General features: G+C 36.1%; 1 protein-coding gene across 1 annotated transcript in view; it reads right to left on the bottom strand.

Moving 5' to 3' along the window:
- Window positions 1-213: 213 nt before the first annotated feature.
- The window catches only part of GABPA (GA binding protein transcription factor subunit alpha), a 45127-nt gene continuing 22300 nt past the window's right edge, over window positions 214-23040 (bottom strand). The window contains 6 exon segments of the mRNA XM_042781335.1: window positions 214-442; window positions 5513-5705; window positions 5948-6088; window positions 8765-8818; window positions 12627-12821; window positions 18446-18691. Of these exon segments, the coding sequence (XP_042637269.1) occupies window positions 214-442; window positions 5513-5705; window positions 5948-6088; window positions 8765-8818; window positions 12627-12821; window positions 18446-18691 (1058 nt within the window).

Raw genomic sequence — 23040 nt, 5'->3', positions numbered from 1 at the left:
AGCATTGTGATCTCTTAACATACACATATTCTAAAATATATGTTCAAAGTAAAAAGATCCAATTTCACAAGAGTAAGAAATATTTATATAAAAAAAAAATCATGCATCAGACTTTACAGTCTAGAAATAAAAGATTCAAATTTGGTAATAAAGGTAAGAGCAATACTTGCTCTAAATATTTAAGAAAGATCTTAGCCTGGAAGGTCTTGGGACTCAATTATCCTTTTCTGTTTGCAGAGAAGCAGTAGCCAGGGCCACTGCTGTGACTGGCTGGGCAATTCCATGAAGCTGCATCTTGGCAAGTTTCTTCTGTTCACATTCAGTGACCAAACGGTTCAACTCTGCTGCACTGTATCCAATAAGAGTCTTCAAGTCACAAACAAACTTGTATACAAATCTCTTGCCTTGAACTTTACAAATCATGTCCCCGTCATAATAATACCTTTAGAAAGAGAAAAACACATCAGAACTATATATAAAAAAATAAAGAATTCAGACTTCTTACAATACTTCACAGACTATTCTATAAGTAGAAGCCTAGTAAAGTACTGCATTCACCATAACAGCAATTAACATTGATGTTATATAGAAAATACTAAATGTTAATTATCTGAGAATATCAAAGCCTTATTTACTAAAAATGTAATGCACAGTACTCTAAAACATTATATATTAAACTTTCGAAGTGTATTTTCAAATTATGATAAAATACTGATTTAAAAATAAATTAGTAAACAAAGTAAGACAAAGAAAAGCAAACCACAACAAAGCAAAACACCTTTGGAAAAGTGGTACAGTTCCCAAGATAAAGGGCTTTGGAGTCAGACTAAATGCAGAAATTCAAAACCTAGCATTAGTAGCTTAGTAGCTTTGTGACCACAGGTAAGTCACATTTTTTTTTAAGCTTTTATTCCTCATCTATAAAATGAGGTTAGAAATAGTACTTACCCTCACAGAATTGAGAAGTAAATAAATAGGATAATCTTTGTAAAGTGCTTAGCACACAATGACTGCACACAGTTAGCCCTCTATAAAATATAAGCTATGTTAATAAATGTAAATCAATATGAAGAAATTTTTAATACATATATTCTATGAGTTATTGGTATGCCCACTTCTTTTCTATCTTGTACAAAATTCCCTATTAGGAAGCCAGCTTTCACTTTTATTGTTTTAATATGTAAAGGCTTTCCTTTCAGTAAAGTCTCCAAACCCAATAGGGAGCCACAAAATTTAAAGTAAAAGGCTAGAGTAAGGCAAGAATATAGAACAGGAAGCTGGACATTAAAAGGAAACAGAGGTTTTATAATTATATGGACAAATGTGGGTAAAACACTACATGTTTAGTTTACTGTTGCTTTCTATGGAGATGACAACAGAGAAAGCTGGATTTATATTTATTTTGGAAAAGAGGAAGTCTGATTTTGGTTAATATACATAATTTAGATGGCTGTGGCTAGACAATCACATGGCAACATCATCATACTGGAGTCTAGCACAATCGTTATCACCATGCACTGCCAACTGCAACAACTGGGGGGAAAAACAGAAGTCTATTCTGGGCTGGCAGACTATGTAGTCTTTACTTTAAAATTACCCTATCCATTAGCAGCCATCTGATGAAGAGCTGTTACATAAGGAACACCAACTACTTGCAAGGTACCAGTGGTGGAAACTACCACGTTAGCTTAATCAAGAGTCAATTAATGAAAAGACTGACCTGTATGCAGGAAATTATATCATCTTTCCCTAATTTCAGGAAAGCAAAAGTATAATAATCCTGTTAGCTTTCCCAGTGAAAGACAGAGAATATTGGGTATAGTCTTGCATTTTCTTTTGTGTCAATTACATTAATACAGGCTCTGGATTTCAGCCCCAAAACAATTGCTTTTGTTCTTTATTTAAAAGGTTGTAAGCATTCCAATTTCTTATGAAAATTTCTATGTAATATGAAAGACTGTAGCAAATAAGACACTTAGAAAAAAGAAAGTTAAAAAAATAAGAAAAGTGGTTTTATATTCATAGAGGAAAACAGAGATGGTATAATCTCATGTTTCTTGATATAATGTTATTTTATGAAAAAAATATGTATACACAATTTTATTTAATACTTTCTTCACTCTGGTAGATGCATCACACAACCCTATATAATAGCACTGTATTTGTTCCCTCTCTAAAATAATAAAGTAGAAAGGTACATAATTATGAATATGGTTTCTTGGTTTAAACTTGTATATATTTTTAAGAACCTTTTAAATTGTGAAATATACCACACAAACAGAAGAGACACAAAAGTGAACAACTCTGATTTATTACAAAGTAAACCTGTGTTAATTATCATTCAGGTCAAGAAACACCACCTTAAAAATACCTTCTATACCTCTTTCCAATCATTACCTCTCTTTCCTACCGATCAAAAAAAAACCCAAACCTACTGCCATCAGGTCGATTCTGACTCATAGTGACCCCCAAATGGGTTTCCAAGGTAGTAAATCTTTACAGAAGTAGATTGCCCCATGTTCTTTTTGAGGAGCTGCTAAAGGGTTTGAACCACTGACCTTCTGACTAATAGTCAAATGCCTAGACATTGCACCTTCTTTTCCTTTCCCCTAAAAGGTAATCCATAAATCAGTTTTATAATAATTTCCTTGCTTTTGTGTTTTTCCACCTACACTTGCATTCTAAATACTGTAATTTTGTTTTCCTGTAATTCGAACTCTAATACATAAATGTATTTATACAGTATACATTCTTTTGGGTCTGAATTCTTTCACCGAACATGTTTGTGAGACTTATACATATCACTGCCTGTAGCAGTAGTCCATTTTCATAGCCACACGATATTCTTTTGTATGAATACACCACAATTTATTCGTCTGCTCTACTGCTGATAGATACTTGAGTGGTTGCTGGTTTTAAAAATAATGACTGCTATGAGCATACGTGTGGACTTATGCATACATTTCTGTTTGGTATATCCTTAGGCAATATACTGGCAATCTTTCTAATTTTAAGCATTCGAGGGGAGAGGGGGTATTGTGCCATTTTATTATAGTTTTAAATTACATTTCATGATTACTAATAGGCTGTGGACCTTCTCATATATTCATTGGTCATTTGGATAAACTCTTAAGTGTCTAGTCAAGTCCCTTGACCATATTCTATTTTTCTTATTGATTTATGAGCTTTAGATATTATAGATACAAATCCTGTATCAGACATATACGACTTGCTTTTCACTCCCTTAATGATGGCTTCAGATGACCAGACATTCTTAACTTAGGTAAGTCTAATGTACTGATCTTTTTCTTTATGGTTAGTGTTTTTTTTTTTTTTTTTAAGATTTTGCCTCATGGCATGTTGTGTCAGAGCAGAACCATTCCATGGTGTATGCATGTGTGTGTGTGTGTGTGTGTGTGTGATTTGGGTGAAAGTTTACAGAGCAAATTAGTTTTCCATTCAATAATTCATACACTTTTTGTTTTGTGACACCGACTGCAATCCCCACAATGCAACAGCTCTCTTCCCACTTCTTCCAGGTGGTTACCCTTTCCCTGTGTACTTCTTTCCTATGCATTCCTGCCCTCTGAGCTTTCCTTGTGCAAATGCTGACCTTCTCATCTCCAGTAGTTGACTGTTCTAAGCCGTGTACCTCCCAGGTGTAATTGTTCATTTTGTAGGTTTGTCTATTGTTTGGCAGAAGGTTAAACCATGAAGCAATTTCAATTCTAGGCCTGAAGGGTAAAATAAGGGGCCACAGCCTCAGGGATTCACCAGTCTCTCCTATCAGATCAGTAAATCTGGTCTTTATAGTTAATGTTTCTGGTTTAACACTTTCCCCACCTCCAAAACTCATGAAGATATTCCTAGGTATTTTTTATTTTATGTTTTACACGTAGAACTACAAGCAACATAGAAGTGAAGTTTTACCCCTTCTCCATCTGAGCAGTCAATTGGCCCAGCATCACAGACTGAAAAGTAGGTCTTTTCCTCCCTATAGCCATGTCTTTAAATCAAGTACTCAAATATTCTTGGTTCTATTTGGACTATTTTGCTTTCTGAATTTCAGCAAATCTCACGCAATCTTATTGTTGCAACTTTATAGCCAGCTCCTGTACAGCAAGTTTTCCCACTTTGCTAATTTTCAGTTATCCTGGCTAACTATCATGGTATATTACATTCCCATATAAATTTTAGAATTATCTTGTCAGGTTCTAAAAAAATAAAAACTTACTGTGGTTTTGTTCATTGAAGAGAAACTTCGATCAATCTGGGAAGAACTGACATCTTAATTGTTAATTCTAACAATTTCTCTGTAATTTTGGGGAAATTTATATGTACATATGGAAGGAAGATTGGGCAATCTACTTCCATAGCGATATCGCCTGGGAAATCCAAGGAGGGGTCACTATGGGTCATATCTGACTCCACGGCAGTGAATTTGGTTTGGTTTTGGTTTATATGTACATAATCATATCAATTATGAAAAATAAGTTTTAATTCTGCTTATATGGAAAGAATCCTTAGAAAACTGGCAAAGTATGTGAGACTGATTAGGTGATAAACCAAAAACCCACTGCTATAGAGTCAATTCTGACTCACCGCGACCCCTATTGGGTTACCAAGGCTGTAAATCTTTATGGAAGTAGATTGTCCCAACTTCATTCATGGGATTAAGTGATAAGCACACTGAGAACTTAGCATCTCAAGGAAAAAAAACATAATTCAGGAAAAGAAAAATAATCATGGTACATAATATTTACAGGGCCATAATCCTGTAACAATCAATAATGATCTAACCCTTATTTCCAAAGAATTATATAATGATATTGGAAAGATGGAATAAAGAAAAGGGGAAAGTGAATGTGTATAAGTACTGATGAAAAAGAGCTAAATCCTAATTTCTCTTCGTGTGAGATCCAGTGAGAATGTACAAATGTGGAACAGGAAGGAGCAATATAAGCATCTAATTTAAAATATAGAGGTAAATTGCAGAGAATGTCAAAAAGTGGTATGTTACTTATGGGAAAGGATGGATAATCTAAAACCTATTGAAGTAAAGGCTCAGAGGTAGGCAGAATTAAGGGGAGAAAAAAACAGGGAAATGGGTAAATATTTTGTATCCAGTTGTAAAAACAGAATGCAGAATTTGTATATTTGCTAAAATTTACATTCACTCAAGATATCTGTTCAAGAGAAACTGAAAAGATTAAGCATTTTGGTTTTAAGCTGAATAGTATAATGCTTTTAAATCAGATAATCACATATAATCTTAAAACATATATACCTCAACACTATTATTACTAGACATCTTTTAAATTAAAGCCATTGTTATTACAAATATAAAAACTTCAGCCTTTTTTAATACATAAAAGAGAAACCAATTGTCACAAAGGAAACATCTTACGAACAAGTCAAATTTTAACCTCAGTTTCTTATGTAAAAATGTCTACACCTATAATAAAAAGACAATTTTTTAAAAGCTTGTCTTAAGAAGGAATAAACTGCCTACCTTAATGCACGACTGAGTTTCTCATAGTTCATAGTAGGTTTATTTTTACGTTGTCCCCATTTTTGTGCAACCAGTTCAGGCTGATTTAGCTTAAACTCGCCTTCATCACCAACCCAAGAAATGCAGTCCCGAGCATCCTTGTCAGTAAGAAGTTCTAGCAAAAACTGCCATAGTTGGATTTGGCCATTGTTTCCTAAAATGACAAAAAAGTAAGCATTAGACACAGTGCTATGGATTAGCACATAGCAAAAGGTACAAATGCTTAAGTTCTCTGGTTCATATCTTAGTCACGCTAGTAATATAAATGTTTTTATACAAATATGTATAAGCAGTGTCAGAGGAATGGTCCATATTCACATTTTCATATAGTGAAATATAACAAAAGATACTTAATTTCAGAAATTTTATTAATACCAGATGACAAAGAGAAAATACCTGTTCTGTTCCCAGGTGAACTTCTATCTTCTCCTGAAATCCTTGGAGCTCTTTGTACTTTAGCTGCCTTTGCACTACTATTTATAACTTTAATGGTAGTTGGTGTAGCAGACTGCACTGATGCTGGAATAATTTGCACAGCTGCAAGGAAAGATAAAGAAAAAAGTGTTTTTTCCTTCTAATATAAGCAGTGAAAAAAATTACTGAAAGACCTTAAGTAATATCAGTTTTACTAATCAGTTTTCTCCCAAAAAAGGCCTCATTGCAAGAAAGCCTTAATCCACAATTTCTAACAAAATTACAGAAAAGCTCAGAAGATAGGGTATGATATATTTTCATTACAGTTTATGAATTTTAAATTAGTGAATAAAAGTTGGTCTCCTTATTTTAAAATTAAAATTTAGTGGTGCATATATATTAGACATAGTTATAAAAAAAACCTGTTCATAAAATATTTGTACATAAAAAATGGGTTATCGTTCACTGCAGCATTATTCACAATAGCAAAGAGATAGAAACAAGCTAAGTGCCCATCAACAGAAGGATAAGCAAACTATGGTACATGCACACAATGGAATACTATGCAATGGTAAAGAATAATGATGAATCCACAAAGCATCTTACAACATGGATGAACGTGGAGGACATTATACTAAGTGAAATAAGTCAATCACAAAAGGACAAATATTATAGGAGACCACTATTATAAGACTCAAGAAAAGGTTTACATACAGAAAGAAACATTCTTTGATAGTTACTAGGGATGGGAGGAAGAGGGAAGAAAAATCACTAACTAGAGAGCAGACATGTATTAACTTGGGCGAAGGGAAAGGCAATATACAATAATGGGGAGGTCAGTACAACACGACCAATGCAAAGGAATCACTGTGGGGTATGCAAGAGTAAAAGGCAACAAAGGGAAATACTAGTACGTATACAATCCTGCAGTAATGGTAATAAAATAATAATTTGCAAGTGGATACATAGGTAGATATGTAAGCTGAATAGGTGAGGGATGGTGTACAGGAGTACACTCACGAGCATATACATGTTTGGCAGTGGGATTTCTACATAAGTATTTGTATATGCTGTAAATATATCCAAGTATACAGTAAAGCATAAAGGGGGGGCAAAGATAAGAAAACTTCTTAGCCACAATCAAACCCCTTGAGGGACTGAAGCACTGGTCCTGAGAGCTTAGTCTCAGAGAACTGTATCGGTCAACTGGCAAAACACAGTCATAAAGACAATGTTCCACATCTTCCTTCGGTGAGTTGCAACCAGGGTATTAAAAGCTTACAAGTGGTCAACTACTGGTCTCTTCCCATGCAGAGCAAAGAAAAGTAAAGAAATCCTAAGACTCAGGAAAACAATTAGTCCAAGGAACTAACAGACCACATAAACCATAGCCTCCAAAACCCTGAGACCAGAAGAACTAGATGGTGCCTGGCTACCATTATACTGACTGCTCTAAGAGGCATCACAAGGGAAGGTACTGAACAGAGTGGGAGAAAAATCTAGAACAAAATTCAAAATCACACACACACACACACTCTAACCCCAGATTTCCTGGTTTGACAGATGACAGAGACTGGTAAAATCCCTGAGAGTACAGCTCTTAGACACTTTTCAAACCTACAACAGAACCCACTCCCAGAGATCACCTTTCAGCTAAACAGACCTATGAAGTGAATAACAACACCTTCAAGGAACATGCTCTCAGAACAATCAACCATATGAGACCCCAAGGCAACACTGCATAAAAAAAAGTTCAGAAGGCAGGAACAGGCAGGAAAGATGGGCAAATGGAAATGGGAAACCCAGGGAGGAACTGAAAAGATTATTGTTATTATATTGAGGTGACTGCAAGGAATGAAATGAAACAAAATATACATAAATTGTCAAATGGGAAACTAATTTGCTCTGTAAACCTTCATCCAAGCCACAATAAAATGTTCAACAACACAAGTTCCAAAAAATATGAGCCCACACAAAGGAAAAGGATCCACAAGCATGAATCACCAGAAACAAAAGATAGAGTATTGAATAAGGTTCCTTAAAAATATATGTTGGACCCCTAACCTCCTATACCTGTGGATGTGTTTGGAAAAAGGATTTTCTTCGTTATGTTAAATGCATCATACCTGAGTAGGGGTTTAAAAAGGAAGGGGGTATCACACGTTGGAGAAAATGTACACAAATGGAAACTCACATTTTACTAATGACTAGATATTAGTCATTAGTACATACTGTCACTTAGAGAAACATTTTAGTAATATCTAGTAAGGTAGAAAACCTATGACACTACAACCAGAGAATCTCACCTATATTCTTACAAAAACTCATACAATAGCATTTTTATAAATAAAAGTAAGTAACCTAAATACCTATTAATAGAAGTAGTGCATTAATTCACTGGAATACTACACAGCACAGTGAATAACGAATGAACTAGAATCGCAAGGTAAGACTCTTAAAAGTTAAACTTAAAAAAAAACAAAACAAAGTATAAAAGAATATTTACAGTGTGTTTACTCAAAACATTAAACACATGCACAACAATGCTATCAAGTGTTCATGGTTACACAGTATACAAAAATGAAGAAAATGGGATCTACAACAGATAAACTTGATATATAAATCTTCATATTTTATGGGATACATGGGTATAGATAGGTGTAGGTATACTTTCTTTATCCAAAGTAGTTCATTAAAAATTTAAAAAAATACTTTTCCTTTTTACCACTCTGCAGTACCAAATTGAAAAGAATAATTTTTTGTCAATATGAATTATATATCACAAGTATGAATACTCACGCTGATCAATTGTAACTATCTCATTCATCTGTTGCTCTTGGCTTGCCAATACATCTGAATAACATAAGAAAACATTTTTTGTTTTCATTTAAAATCAGAAATGCAAACCCATCTAGTAAAATTCAATTTCATAAACATAATTCATTCTTTTAAATGGAACTATACATTAAAACCAAAAACTGGCAAAGTATTAAACAATTCAAACTTACTGGCATATAACTTAAAAAATACTTGACAATCATGTTATTTGTAAGGAAAAGATATATTTAAGAGAAACAACAGAAGGAATGTTCCAGTTTCATTTAGTGTTCAAAAAATCCATTAAGAGAACCACTATTTTCTAAATATCTGTATCTACCTATATAAAACCATTTAAATATATGGAGGCCTCCAAGATCAGATCAAAGATGATAGTATGTATCACTCTGAAATTATTTAGATAGACATTTTCAACTACAGGCATTTCCTGGTTCTTGGGATGATCCAACAGATCTTCATCATTTACTAAGCTGTGTTGACATTGACTTCTAAATAAACTGCTTTAACTTATATAATGTTCCTATTTGTTGTTGTTGTTGTTATGTACCATCGAGTCAGACCCAACTCATAGAGACCCCCTCCTTGGGTTCCCGAGGCAGTATCACTATGGAAGTAGATTGCCCCATCTTCCTTCCCAGGAGTGGCTGGTGGGTTTAAAGACAGCTAAATATTCAATAAAATGGAAACTGTCTCAAATGTCACAAGTGAATAATTTTATGAATGTGCAAATACAGTTCTCAATGTAAGAGATACATTTTTAAAATTCTTATACAATCCATTACAGACCCATTTATTACTCACTTGTCTCTACTCTCTATTCAAATGCTATTCTTTGGCTCTCAAATAAAAGATGCACTTCCCCGTCTCTATTACTTCAGCCTATTTAGTTACCATCATTGACCACATGCTTCTTGAAACTGAAATTCTACTCACCAACATTCTGTGGTGAGTCCTGGGGCCTGAGCCTCCAAGAAGGCTCTAGAGTTAGGGTGCCACATGGTAGAATCTAATTCCAGACACACATAGCTGGGAAGGACTGGGGAACGAAGAGGTCTAAATCCGTCCTCTTAAACACAATTTGCTTCAGGGGTTCTGAGTTTAGGGACTTAATAATTATATGGGATCAGCCTCAGATAAGTCTGGGTTCAAATCTTAGCTGTCACCAGTTGTGTGAATTTGGTAAATTAATCAACCTCAATGAATATGAATTTCCTTAATACCCAACCTCATGAGGTTGGAAAGATGGAAAAAAAAAATTTTTTTTTTTTTTTTTGAGAAGCACAGTGGCCAAAGCACAATTAACTTCTCAGTAAATGCAGTATGTTACTATTTTATCTAGACTCCTGGTTCTGAGCAGTTGCCCTCAGGATTGCTGTTTCTTTTGAAGAAAAATCTATGCTTTTTATCTGGGCAGATTTCTCCCACAATTCTAAAAATATCTTGAAGATGCAAAGTGCTATTGAAATTAACTCCTTTGTAACTGTTAATGGATAGGAGCGCCCTAGCCTCAAAAGAGGCAAAGAGAATTGGTGTCACACAGTATAGGTATGATCAAGCTGTTAAACGTTCTGTTCTATGAAATAACCCAGAAAAGCAGAATACAGAGAAGGGTTTGTAAAAGCCTAATCCAAGACACAGAGGCACTATGAACTGTCATTTTCCTTGTAGATTTCCAATCCTGGCTGTGCAGAAGGAAAAGTCCTAAGAGGCAAAGCCCCAGGGGGACACGGGCCCATTTTATGAAGAAACAATAGACACCAAAAGTTTAGATTAGGTCCCCCACCCCTTTCCTTTAAAGAAAACTCTTAGTAAAGGGAGAGCTTTGCCTTGGTGACAGAAGGCCGGTATTTACACCAAGAAGCACACTGTAGAGCTGGTAGTACTGGAACATTTCCTGATTATCCTCCCACGTATACTAGGCCCTGGGTGAAGCTCAACATAAGGGAAGTGCAGGAAGGCAGTGGCTCTGGTGGGCAGTCTAACAAATATTTAAGGAAGCAGTGTGACCTGTCCAGTACTGCTTCTTCCTGAGAGATCACTGAAGAGGAATAGGGAACGGTGCTAGGTTAGCAACAGTTCTATACCATGAACCAGTTCCTTTCAGAACTATGTCGTAGCCTTCACTCTAACAGAGGAGCCAGGGTACTGGGCATGTTCAAAGGGCCCTATTCTGAGAAGTGAGTCTTGAGAAGTATTCTGCCAGATATACATAACCTGCCAATCCTGAGTTTCTGAACTAAGCCCCAAACTTCCAAGCCAGATGGTGGGACAAGCAAGGAATTCCCTGAGATACTTATTTATGGTGTGCGGCTTTCTCTTTTTTCAAAACAAAGTGACAACTGCAGACACAGCTTTCTGAGGAAGACCCATCCCACTGCATGGAAATAGAAAGATTCACAAGATCGCTTTGCCGTTGGCACTAGCAAAAGTCTGGGAATGAGCTTTATAGTGTGAAAAGCTAGGAGAATCAGAAAAAGACAACCACAACAAAGTGCCAACATGGAAGAGACAGTGAATACCATGAACTTGGGAAAAACTAGTTGTAGTCTCAGCATTATCTCTTAAGAAGTCTTTAATGTCATACTTTATTATCTGAGCAATTCATACCAAAGAGAAACTGCACAGAAAAACAAGGAAAGAGAGCCTCCATCCAGAGCTCATTTCATATCCAACAGCAGAGAGTGCACTCTGGATGGAAAACTTAAGAATTAAATTACTGTGGAAAATCTCTCCTCCAGACATCATCCCTCTCTGGCCACAGCAGAACAAAATGCTACCAGTTATATTTTCATCCATAACTACTAAAAAGAAAAAAAAATCAGAGTTAGTTTGTCCTTTTCACTCATTCCTAAAAAATACATGGGTCTAGCTAGAATTTCTGACATACAAAACGATGTAAGCGAATAGGCTGCTGCTTAGGTATCTTAACAGATAGTCACTGAAATGAAAGATGGATTAAAATTCAAACAAAATAATTTACATTTATTTGAATTATTTTCATTGGACAGTTAAAGTTTCTGATTTCTTTATCAGTCACTCAATTTTAATAATGGTATCTATGGAGCAATACGGAAATACTAAGAACCAGAGGCTTCCAATTCAAGATGATGGGTTGCATACTTAGACCTCTCTTTTCTCTTTTAAGGTTCCATTCAATTAATAGTAAAGAAATTTAAAAAGATTTAATCCTACTAATAATGACGAAAATGAGAGGGAAGCCATCTATGAAGAAACTATCTTAAATTTCTATGAGCGGTGAATGAAATAATTGACTGACGAAACAGAAGCCAAACACTAGTATATTTAATGAAGGCCAAATGTAGAGCACAGCACCTCATTTAAAAAGCTAGATTCTTATGCTAGTCAATCTGGGCTGTTATTCCCTGGTTGTGTGACTATAAGCAAGTTATTTAAAACTCTCTTGAGTAGGCCAATAGCTGTTTGTCAGTGGAGGCTTGTGTTTTCCTATGATGATGGACATGTTTCAGTAGAGCTTCCAGACTAAGACAGGGAAGAAAGGCCTGGTAATCTATTTCTAAAAATCAGCCAATGAAAACCTACAGATCACAAAGGTCTGATCCTGTTGTGCATAGATTACTATGAGCTGGGGGTGACTAGAGAACAGCTAACAACAAATCTCAGTAATGATTTGGGGAATTATTATGGGGATTAATAAATAAAAGCTCTCTGCATAGCCTTATACAGTTAATAAATGTTAATTATTGCAATTATCAATGAACAATTGATATGAAAACAAAGTTAAAAAGAAATAAAATTTAAGCTTAAGTTATAATCTAAATAGAAAATAAATCTGATTGTATACATTTTCGAAGAAGTTCCAGATGACTCCAGAGAATTTCTCCCCGAGGAACTCGCTGAAAAAAATCTTCTTGATTGAGACTACATAATTCTCTTCCTGAAATGTTGAGTGTGGTGAGGTCTATATCAGTCATGCTGAATTCCTTCATTACCCAGACCACCCAATGCAGGACTTGATCTGTGGACCACTGTATAGGATCTAGAAAGAAAAATATTACCTTTAGATAGTATATAAAATCTTATCTATTACAAAAATTTATAGTGAACTTGTTAATGAACAAATAAACACACATACACACACAGATAAAATCCAGGTTGTTGTTGTTAGGACCTTTTTTTCCTAAGTAAGTGGGATAAATTCATTATATGAAGGAAAAAAAAAAAATTATGCCTTTTCTCCTCAGCTCTTTTTCAATTTTTTAAACTAAACTTCTGATGGATTCATTTCAGTCCATTTTTAAGTTAACAAAGTAAAACAAAATGCAAGATTGCTTTGCAGTGTAAAATATGTGATCACTTGGAGAAAAAGGAGTAATTATTTAAGTTTTAATAACTATTTCACAGCAGCATATGATTAGGTGCAGAAAATTATAAGGAGAGTCTAGGGAACTAGATTTACTCTAGTGAACAAGATTTATTCTAGTGAACACTATTTTGTTCCTTTTTATAGAGTTAGTTGATGCTGCGTTTACCCTTAGAGTAGATACAACATGCTGATTTTTTTTTTTTCACAGTCAGCTGTCTCCCTCTCAAGACATCAAGGTCTTAAATACAAGGTATGTGTCTTATAAACATTCTATCTTCAGAGCCTACCACAGCGCCTTACTCATACATGTGTAGAATGTATAAATGTTAATTCCACAAAATTTCATTTTCCCAATCATTTTTCTACTATCTTATTGAATTCACAAATCAAAAGGATAGCTCACATGTGTCAATATTTCATTGTGCCCCTAACTGAGCACTCTCCTCAAATACTTTTAATAAATAACAGATGGATTAATTTTGTTTCTGGTATTCCATCATAGAGATGATCCATCAAATACTACTGGTTATATACCAATTGAATGTATGATGGAGCTCTGGTAGCACAGCACCTGAGGCATCTGACTGCTAACCAGAAGGTTGTTAGTTCAAACCTACCAGCCACTCTGTGAAAGCAAGACTGGGCAATCCACTTCCGTAAAGATTTACTGCCTCTGAAACCCAATGGGGGCTGTTATGAGTCAGAATAAACTCGATGGCAGTGGGTTTGGTTTTTTTGGTTTGAATGTATGATACTGAGTAAGAAAGTTAAGTGGAAAAAATAAAGGTCAGATGCTATCAAAAGACTATCAACAATAAAAATAAATCTAATATACTAATACAGGCTTGACAGCCACAAAATTTATTCTTTTATTTCATTTGTCCAAAGAAATTGAGGAGGATTCTGGGAAGATGACAGTGAATTTTTTTTTTTTAATTTCTATGAATCCACACATAGAAACAGGAAAAGCAACTACAGAGCAAAACCAAAACCTACAAACATTTATTTATGATGAAACAGGGTAACAAGATCCCAAAATATAAAAATAACAAACAAACCAGTAACTGCCACAAGACCTCCATGGTATCAGCTTCTATGTAGGAGAAAGAAAAGGCAGCAAATGGATATTTGACCCACTCTGAGTACAAAAAAAATCTGAAGATCACCAAGAAGTATTCATTGAAAGCACAACATGCTCAGCTGAGCAGCAGCAGCTAAAAGCAGTTTTTCCCAATCTGATAGCAATAATTGCAAGGGCCCACAGTGACGTCTAAAGCAGTATATCTCCTATAAGCTTTTCAAAGTGAGCCAAGGATCATTTCTAGGAAAGAGCCTCAAAATAAGGAGAAATTACTAGGCATGAAACTGAAATTGAGCAGAATAAGGATACCAAAAAAAGGAAAGAGAAGTCCCAGACACAGTAAAGCAAGACATCAGACAATAACGAAGAAAGAAAGGTGCACGAGCTCTGGTAGCATAGTGCCTAAAGCATTTAACTGCTAACCAGAAGGCTGGCGGTTCAAACCCACCAGCCACTCCTCGGAAGGAAGATGGGGCAATCTACTTCCGTAGTGATACTGCCTCGGAAACCCAAGGAGGGGTCGCTATGAGTCGGGGCCGACTCAACGGCACATAACAACAACAACACGCAGCACTAAAGAATAATGTAGAGTCTGCAAAACACCGCATAATATGGATGAACTTGGAGGACATTATACTGAGTGAAAGTCAATCAGAGAAGGACAAGGAAAGGTTTATATATGGAGGGAAACTTTCTTTGTTGGTTGCCAGGGGTGGGAGGGGAAAGGAGGGAACACTGCCAAAAAAAAAAGCACCGACATATGTCACTTTAGTTTTGTGTATTTCACTGTACATAAATTATATTTCAATAAAATGCATTAAAAAAAAACCCAAACACACACATGCTGTAAATGAGGGAAGTAATTTTTCGTATATATATATAGAAACCTATATGACATTTTTCTTTTTATAAACTAGACTCAAAAAATATACAGTAAATGATAGCATTTACACAAGGGCATGGAGGAGGATTATGGAACTAAACAGCTAGCTAAGATACAAATCAACTCTATCTGTAAAACATTTTTACGTGCATATGTAATCTTTTTAAGAAAGCAAAAACATATAACCACATGTTAATATTTGACAATTCTGGGGACCAAAAACATGCGTATTTATCTTTTTTAATTATTTGAGCTGAAAGAAAAAAATAACCGTATACCCATTTTTCCACTTTTCTTACTTAATAATGCAAAGACTGATTCTGTATTTAGTCATTATTTTTAACATTCCCCTATAATCCTTCTCTTTGGCCAGGCTTCTAACTACTACTCATTAACTACTCATTAATTTGAGTTTATTCTTAGGTTGTTAAATGTGACATACAATAGGGGAAAAAATTAGCAGGAATAAGGATTAAATTCCTGCAAAAATCTAAAACTTGAAATTGACATGATTTCACTTTTGCACAAAATTACGCAATTAGCAAAATAACTACTCTTTGAAGCAGGAACAGAAACCTGAAATAATAATTTCCTAAGAAAATATAAAAATTTCTAGTAGGTAATAATTTCATGACAAAAATAAATCATCAATGATTCTTAGAAAGTCTGCCTATACCTAAATAAATACCAAGTGTTTTAAAAGAGTTTTAGTCTAGTAATTAACATTCTTGGCAGGCACTGAGCCAGAGTTTATAATTTTGCTATCTATCTCATTTTTTTTAAGGAGCTCTGGTAGCATAATGCCTAAGGCACTTGACTGCTAACCAGAAGGCTGGCGGTTCAAACCCACCAGCCACTCCTTGGAAGGAAAGTTGGGCAATCTATTTCCATAGTGATACCGCCTCGGAAACCCAAGGAGGGGCTGCTATGAGTCGGGGCTGACTCGATGGCACATAACAATATCATCTCATTTTATATCTCATTTCCCATAAAAGGAGCTCTGGTGGTACAATGGTTAAAGCATTTGGCTGCTAATCAAAAGGTCAGCAGTTTGAACCTACCAGGGCTCTGTGGGAGAAAGATGAGGTAGTCTGCTTCCAAAAAGATTTATAGCCTTTGAAACCCCATGGAGCAGTTCTACACTGCCCTGTGAGGTCACTATGAGTTGGAATCAACTCAATGACAGTGGATTTCCTTTATGGAAACTCTTCTCTAGTACTAAAGAGTTTTGGATGATGGTCTGGCAAACTCTGTTTGTAATACATGTTTCAAAATTTCTTTTGCTCCCTTCTTTCCTTCTTAGCTTTGACCCTTTCAAGAGAAAACTCTGAATTTACTTCCACTAGGTTCAAACCCACCAGCCACTCCTTGGAAGGAAGGTTGGGCAATCTACTTCTGTAGTGATACTGCCTTGCAAACTCAAGGAGAGGTTGCTATGAGTTGAAGATGACTCGACGGCACATAACAACAACAAGGGTCAAGTACACCATCCACTAGTTTCTACTGAAATACATATATTTTTTCCTCCTATCTCTGAAGAATGGCTGTTATCTCATCCTTCACACTGGACTCCTATATCTTTTTGTGCTCCAATTAATAACCTCTTCCCCATCTTCTTTAACCCATCCTTCTCCTACTAGTTTCATTCCATTTTATCTACAAATACACTCAGGTCACCATCAACTCTTGAATCATCAATATTCTCCCACCATTCTCCCTCTCTTACACCTCCAAAAGTTAATATTTTTCTTCATTGTCTATTTATTTCTTATAATTCAGCCTCATTTCTTCAACTCCACAATTACCTTTATCAAATTTAATAAAGGTCCTCTCATCACCAAATTTAACAGCTACTATTCAGTCAGCACCCTTTGACTTTCTCAAGTGTCTAAAACTTCTGACAATCTAAAACTACCCCTCAGTGACACTATATACAGTTCTTATTTTCTTTCTCTCTCTTCAGCTATTCATGTCTCTCTTTCTTTTCTCCAACCATAAATGTGGCTAGGACCCAGGAACCAGTCTTTAAGGTTACATTTTTGTCCACTTATCTGCATCTACTTTTATGGCTTCAAGTATAAATTCAATGTGAATGAGTCTCCTATGATATATCTTTATGTCCAGCCTAAATCTTGTACACCTGAAATTACTTTCTGGCACCCTCCAGACGAATATCCAGTATCATTTCAAAATCAAGTCCTATTAATACTCTTCTCTGAAAAACCATTCCATACCAAACTTCTCCACTTCCTCCCCTAGGTGCTAAGAAGGCAACTGACTTTCTTGTGTACCATCATAACCCTAGCGTCTAACAGATAAACCACAGCCTGGCATATGGTAGTATTCATAAAACATGTAATGAAGATGTATTATTCCCCTATTCACTCAAGTTTGAGAAGTTAGACAAATATTTGAATCTCCCTTCTCCACTCTCACAAACCAAACCCATTGCCATCGAGTTGATTCCGACTCATAGTGACCCTACAGGAAAGAGTGGAATTGCCCCATAGGGTTTCTAAGGCTATAAATATTTACAGAAGCAGACCACTGGTGGGTTCAAACTGTCAACCGTTTGGTCAGCAGCTGAATGCCTTAACCCCTGAGCCACCAGAGTTCCTCACTGTACTTTCACACAATCTATCCGTCAGTTGCTCAGTTCTATCACTATATTTATCCATCTCCTTCTTTCCACTCCCACAGAAATCACCTAGTCTAGGTTCATCATGCCACATGTAAAACCACAACAGTACACTCTTGTTTTCCCTTCATTCAGTCTCTGCTTGCTCCAATGTATGCTGTATACTGACACTTTAGTTTATAACTGTCACTTCCTTCAAAAAACAGTTCTACAATGCAAGAGAGTAATTCCTTACTCACAAATCTTATTACTCATATATACTCCCAACATACAAACCTTTGCACATAACATTGCCTGTCTGGAATGTCCTTCTTTGCATAATTTTGCAGCAGGCTACTATGATCCTTTTGTGATTCTAACAGCATGTTTTATTTATGCATCAATAGCTTAAAAACATGTAACTTTTTATAGTAATTATCTCTTTTCATTTATCCTCTGTCTCTTTGGTCACACTGTAAGCACCCTGAGGGTAGGAATTTTTTAATACTCCTTTGTATTTCTAGCACCCAGGGCTGTAATTGTCTATCATACATACGTAAATATATTACAGTTCAAGAAAAAAATATTATAAAGAATCAGTATTTTTCCGAAAAAATCTACATTTAAAGTAGATCATAACTTACTCACCCTACTGTTTTCTCTATCAAGCTTACTTCTCAATAATCTATCTAATGCATAATAACCTATTTTATTACCGTAGGGTATCCCAAGGCGTTCTTGCTCTTTCCTATAACCTTCCAGTGCAGCTGCCCATCTTGTCACTTGTTCCGAGGTTTCATCAGAAATGGTGGTAATGTGTTTTGTGCCATCAAGGGTTATCACTTGAGCTTCCTCAACAAGATGTGCTTCAGCTTCAGCATGGTGAGCATCTGGATCAATAACCACTTCAACAGTTTCCGCGGGTTTAACAATTTCAAGGATGTTTAGCTTTGGCTCAATTCCTTAGCAGGAAATAAGAAAAAAAAACCACAGTAAATCTAAAGGAAAACAGAAAAGCCACAAAAGAATAAAATTTACAGTTTAACTTATATGATCCCAAAATGGGAACAAATGGTATATATAAAAGTTGTTTAAATATATTAGCCACATGTCTAAGGAATTTAAGAGATTCCTGTTAACAATCAACATAATGACAATTTACTAAAACTTCTGTATATAACAGCATTGTGCCCATACTGAATTCTTGATTTTGATAATTGTACTATGATCATGCAGGACAAATCCTTTTTTTTAATCATTAGGAAACACATATACTGATGCATTTAGGGATAGAGGGACATCATGTCTGCAACTTACTGCTAACAATTAAAATAAAATGTGTGCATGTGGGAGGAAGGGAAAGAATAAGGCAAATGTAATAAAAATTAATATTTGGGGACCATGGGTGAGAGTATCTAGGAACTCTTTTACTATCCATGTAACTTTTTTGTAAGTCTAAAATGATTAACATACACGTTCTTTAAACATTATTAGGGATAAAAAGAAAGCAACCAACAAGGAACAGAAAATAATAACCATCCTAGAGAGAACTTAATTGAGCAGCTCTCCACTCTTAGGATTTTAAAATATCCTTTGAAGCACAAATTAAAATTACTTACACTCTGCTTTTTAAAGTACAATGCACATGTTTCAAAAATGAGTAAATGTTTCGTGTGTTAAATTAAATTAGATTTTCACTTTCAACTGAATGAAGAAATACCCAAATACACGAGATATTCAAATTCCAATACAGAAGTGTTGTCATTGTTGTTAAGGTGTCATAGAGGTGGTTTGACACATTGCAACCCTAGGTACAACAGAATGAAACACTGCCTGGTCCTTCACCATCTTCAGAATGAAACACAGCCATGTTTGAGACCACTGTCACAGCCATACCATCAATCCATCTCATTGAGGGTATTCCCCTTTTTTGCTGATTCTCTACTTTATCCAATATGATATCCTTTCTCTAGGTATTGGTCCCTACTGACAACACAAATAAAGTATGACAGATAAACTCTGGCCATTCTTGCTTCTAAGGAGGATTCTGGCTGTAATTCCTCCAAGATTTGTTCGTTCTTCTGGCGGTCCATACATTCAATATTCTTGGCCAACATCACAACTCAAATGCCTCAATTCTTCTTTGGTCTTCCTTATTCATTGTCCAGCTCTCATGTGAGAGCTGAAATGAGGATATTAAAATGTTGGCTTGGGTCAGGTGCACCATAGGCTTCAAAGTGACATCCTTTTATTTTTTTTCCTTAAATACCAAAAATGTATTTTAAAACAGAAACAAATATAAATACAATGAAATCCCATGTGCCCATAACCCAGCTTCAAAAACTATGCAATAATGGCAAATCTTACTTCTTTTTGTTTTTTTAAATCTCTTCACCCATATCAAACCTATCTTTTCATTATCCATCTAGTTTTCCTCCCTTCCCCTCCTTTCTCATCCATGGTAACCAACTGTTTTGATTATCTAGTGGTATCTGTTAGAAGATACCACAAATGGGATGGCTGAACAAACAGGAGTCTTCTCTCTTACAGTTTGGAGGCTTTAAGTCTGAGTTCAAAGTGCCAGGCTCTAAGGCCTGGGTGAAAGCCCCTCAACCTTGGGCTTCAGCTCTGCCTCCTGTTACTGGCCCACTGGAGCTAGAGGCTTTTCTTCACTCAGACAGCTGCTGGCTGCTGAGACTGAAAAGCTCCAGGTTGAAAAGTAAAAAGGCACTGTCCCGATGTTACCAAACCACATGGCAGTCCATTAATTCAAGAGCACTGGAAGTCCCAAGGTCGGCAGAGCATGGCAGGGTGCTGAACAATGACATGGCTATATGAGGGGTTCAAGTGTGCCACAAGCTAAAGACCATTCCCCAAGGCTTCTCCTTATAAACAGGAAAAAGACCACATCCCTAAGGCAGCTACTCAGCTGCTCACAGTATATTCCACCATGGAGTTGATTACCAGTCTCATCATGGGGAACACTAATACAGCTGCCCAGCCAAGTTGGCACACAAACTTAACTACCACACCAACAAAGATAATTTCCTTCCCTGTGTAAACCTTTCCTTGACTTTTTACAATAATGGGCTCATACAAAATATTTGTCCTTCTGTGACTGACTTATGTCACTCAGCATAATGTCAGGGTTGTATCCTTTCACCCTACTTATTCAATCTGTATGCTGAGCAAATAATCCAGCAAAATGGACTACATGAAGAGCGTGGCATCAAGACTGGAGAAGACTCATTAACAATATGCAGCCAACACACCATGCTTGCTGAAAGTGAAGAGTACTTAAAGCACTTACTAATGAAGATTAAAGACTTCAGTCTGCAGTATGGATTACATGTCAACAAAAAGAAAATGAAAATCCTCACAACTGGACCAGTAAGCAGCATCACAATAAATGGAAAAAAGATTGAAGTTGTCAAAGGTTTCATAGTACTTGGTTCCATAATCCAATGGAAGGTTTCATAGTACTTGGTTCCATAATCCAATGGAAGTAGCAGTCAAGAAATCAAATGATGTATCACACTGGGCAAATATGCTAAAAAAGAGCTATTTAAAGTGCTGAAGAGCAAAGATGTCTCTTTGAAGACTAAGGTGTACCCAACCCAAGCCATGGTATTTTCAATCACCTTATATGCATGTGAAAGCTAGGCAATAAATAAGGAAGACTGAAGAGGAATTGATGCTTTTGAGTTGTGATGTTGGCGAAGAATACCAAAAAGTCCCAAGGACTGCCAGAAGAGTGAACAAATCTGCCCTGGAAGAAGTACAGCCAGAATGCTCCTTGGAAGGGAGAATGGCCAGACTTCACTTCACCTGCTTTGGTCATATTGTCAGAAGGGACCATTTCCTACAGAAGGATATCATGCTAGGTAAAGTGGAGGGTCAGTGAAAAAGGGGAAGACCCTTAAGGAGATGGACTGACACAGTGGCTGCAATGATGGCTCAGGTACAGGAAGGATTATGAAGCTGGCACAGGACCAAGCAGTGTTTCGTTCTGTTGTACATAGGGTTGCTATGAGTCAGAGCCAACCTGATGGCACCTAACAACAACATATTTTCTACAGTGGTTGTACCATTCTACAGTCCCACTGGCAGTGTATGAGAGTTCCAAACTCACAAGCATCACCCTCACAAGCATCTGTTGTTTTTTGTCCTGTTGAACTTTTCTATTATTGCTGGGATAAGATGGTATCTCATTAATTATTCTGATTTGCATCTCTCTAATGGCTAATGAGCATAAGCATTTCTTCATGTGTTTGTTGGCTGCCTGAGTTATCTTCTTTGGTCAAGTGTTGGCTCATATTCTTTCCCCATTTTTGAACTGGATTGTCTTTTTGATGTTAAGGTGCTGAAGTTTTCTACAAATTTTAGAGATAAGTCATTATCAGATGTTGTTGCTGAATATTTTTTTTTTCCAATCTTTAGGTTCTCTTTTCACTCTTTTGCAGAAGTCTTTTGATACACATAAGAATTTAATTTTTAGAAGGTATCAGTCATCTAGTTTTTCTTCTGCTGTTTGTGCATTTTGGGTTATGCTTGATAATCTTATCTCTTACTGTTTTTTTTTTTTTCAGTGATGTGATGGGCCAGTGAGGAAAGCCTGAGCCCCAACGGGTTCTTATTTCTGGCAGCAAGCACTTAGGTGTGACCCACTCTGGGGATGGTGCCAGGTAGACAGTTTGACTGGGGTGGTACGCTCATCAAATGGTAACAGGTGTCTGAAGGTGAGCTCAGGGAGGACAGAAACCTCCTATGGAGCAGAAGGGCAAAAGCTTGCTTGATCTAGATTTTCTGTACAAAGTGACATCTTTGTTCTTAAACACTTTAAAGATGTCTTTTGCAGCAGATTTGCCAATGCAATAAAATATCGTTTGATTTCTTGACTGTTTCCATGGGCATTAACTGTGGATCCAAATAAAATGAAATCCTTGACAACTTCAAGCCTTTTGTTTATCATGTTGTTACTTATTGGTTCAGCAGTGAGGATTTTTATGTTGAGATGTAATCCATACGGAACGCCATTCCTTCAGCTTTCTCCAGGATTCTGCTTTTTAATGTCCTCTAATATATTCCTTCCTGATTAAACTAGCTACAATGTATTAAACTGTTTCACCCTAATGGATAGAACAGCTGAACCAGAGGCATGAATATCTAGTTATATCACATTAATTTATACAACCATCTCAAACAACTAAACCTTACAAAATTATTTTACCATACATGAGCTAAAATTTTAAATAACTGGAGCTCTGGTAGTGTAGTGCCTAAGTCGCTTGACTGCTAACCAGAAGGCTGG

Source organism: Orycteropus afer, unplaced genomic scaffold (assembly GCF_000298275.1).
Source record: "Orycteropus afer afer isolate SDZICR_OR568_19922 unplaced genomic scaffold, OryAfe1.0 scaffold00108, whole genome shotgun sequence".
NCBI classification, from domain to species: Eukaryota; Metazoa; Chordata; class Mammalia; order Tubulidentata; family Orycteropodidae; genus Orycteropus; species Orycteropus afer.
The sequence above is the reverse complement of the archived record's forward strand: the minus strand, read 5'-3'. Positions and strand labels throughout refer to the sequence as shown.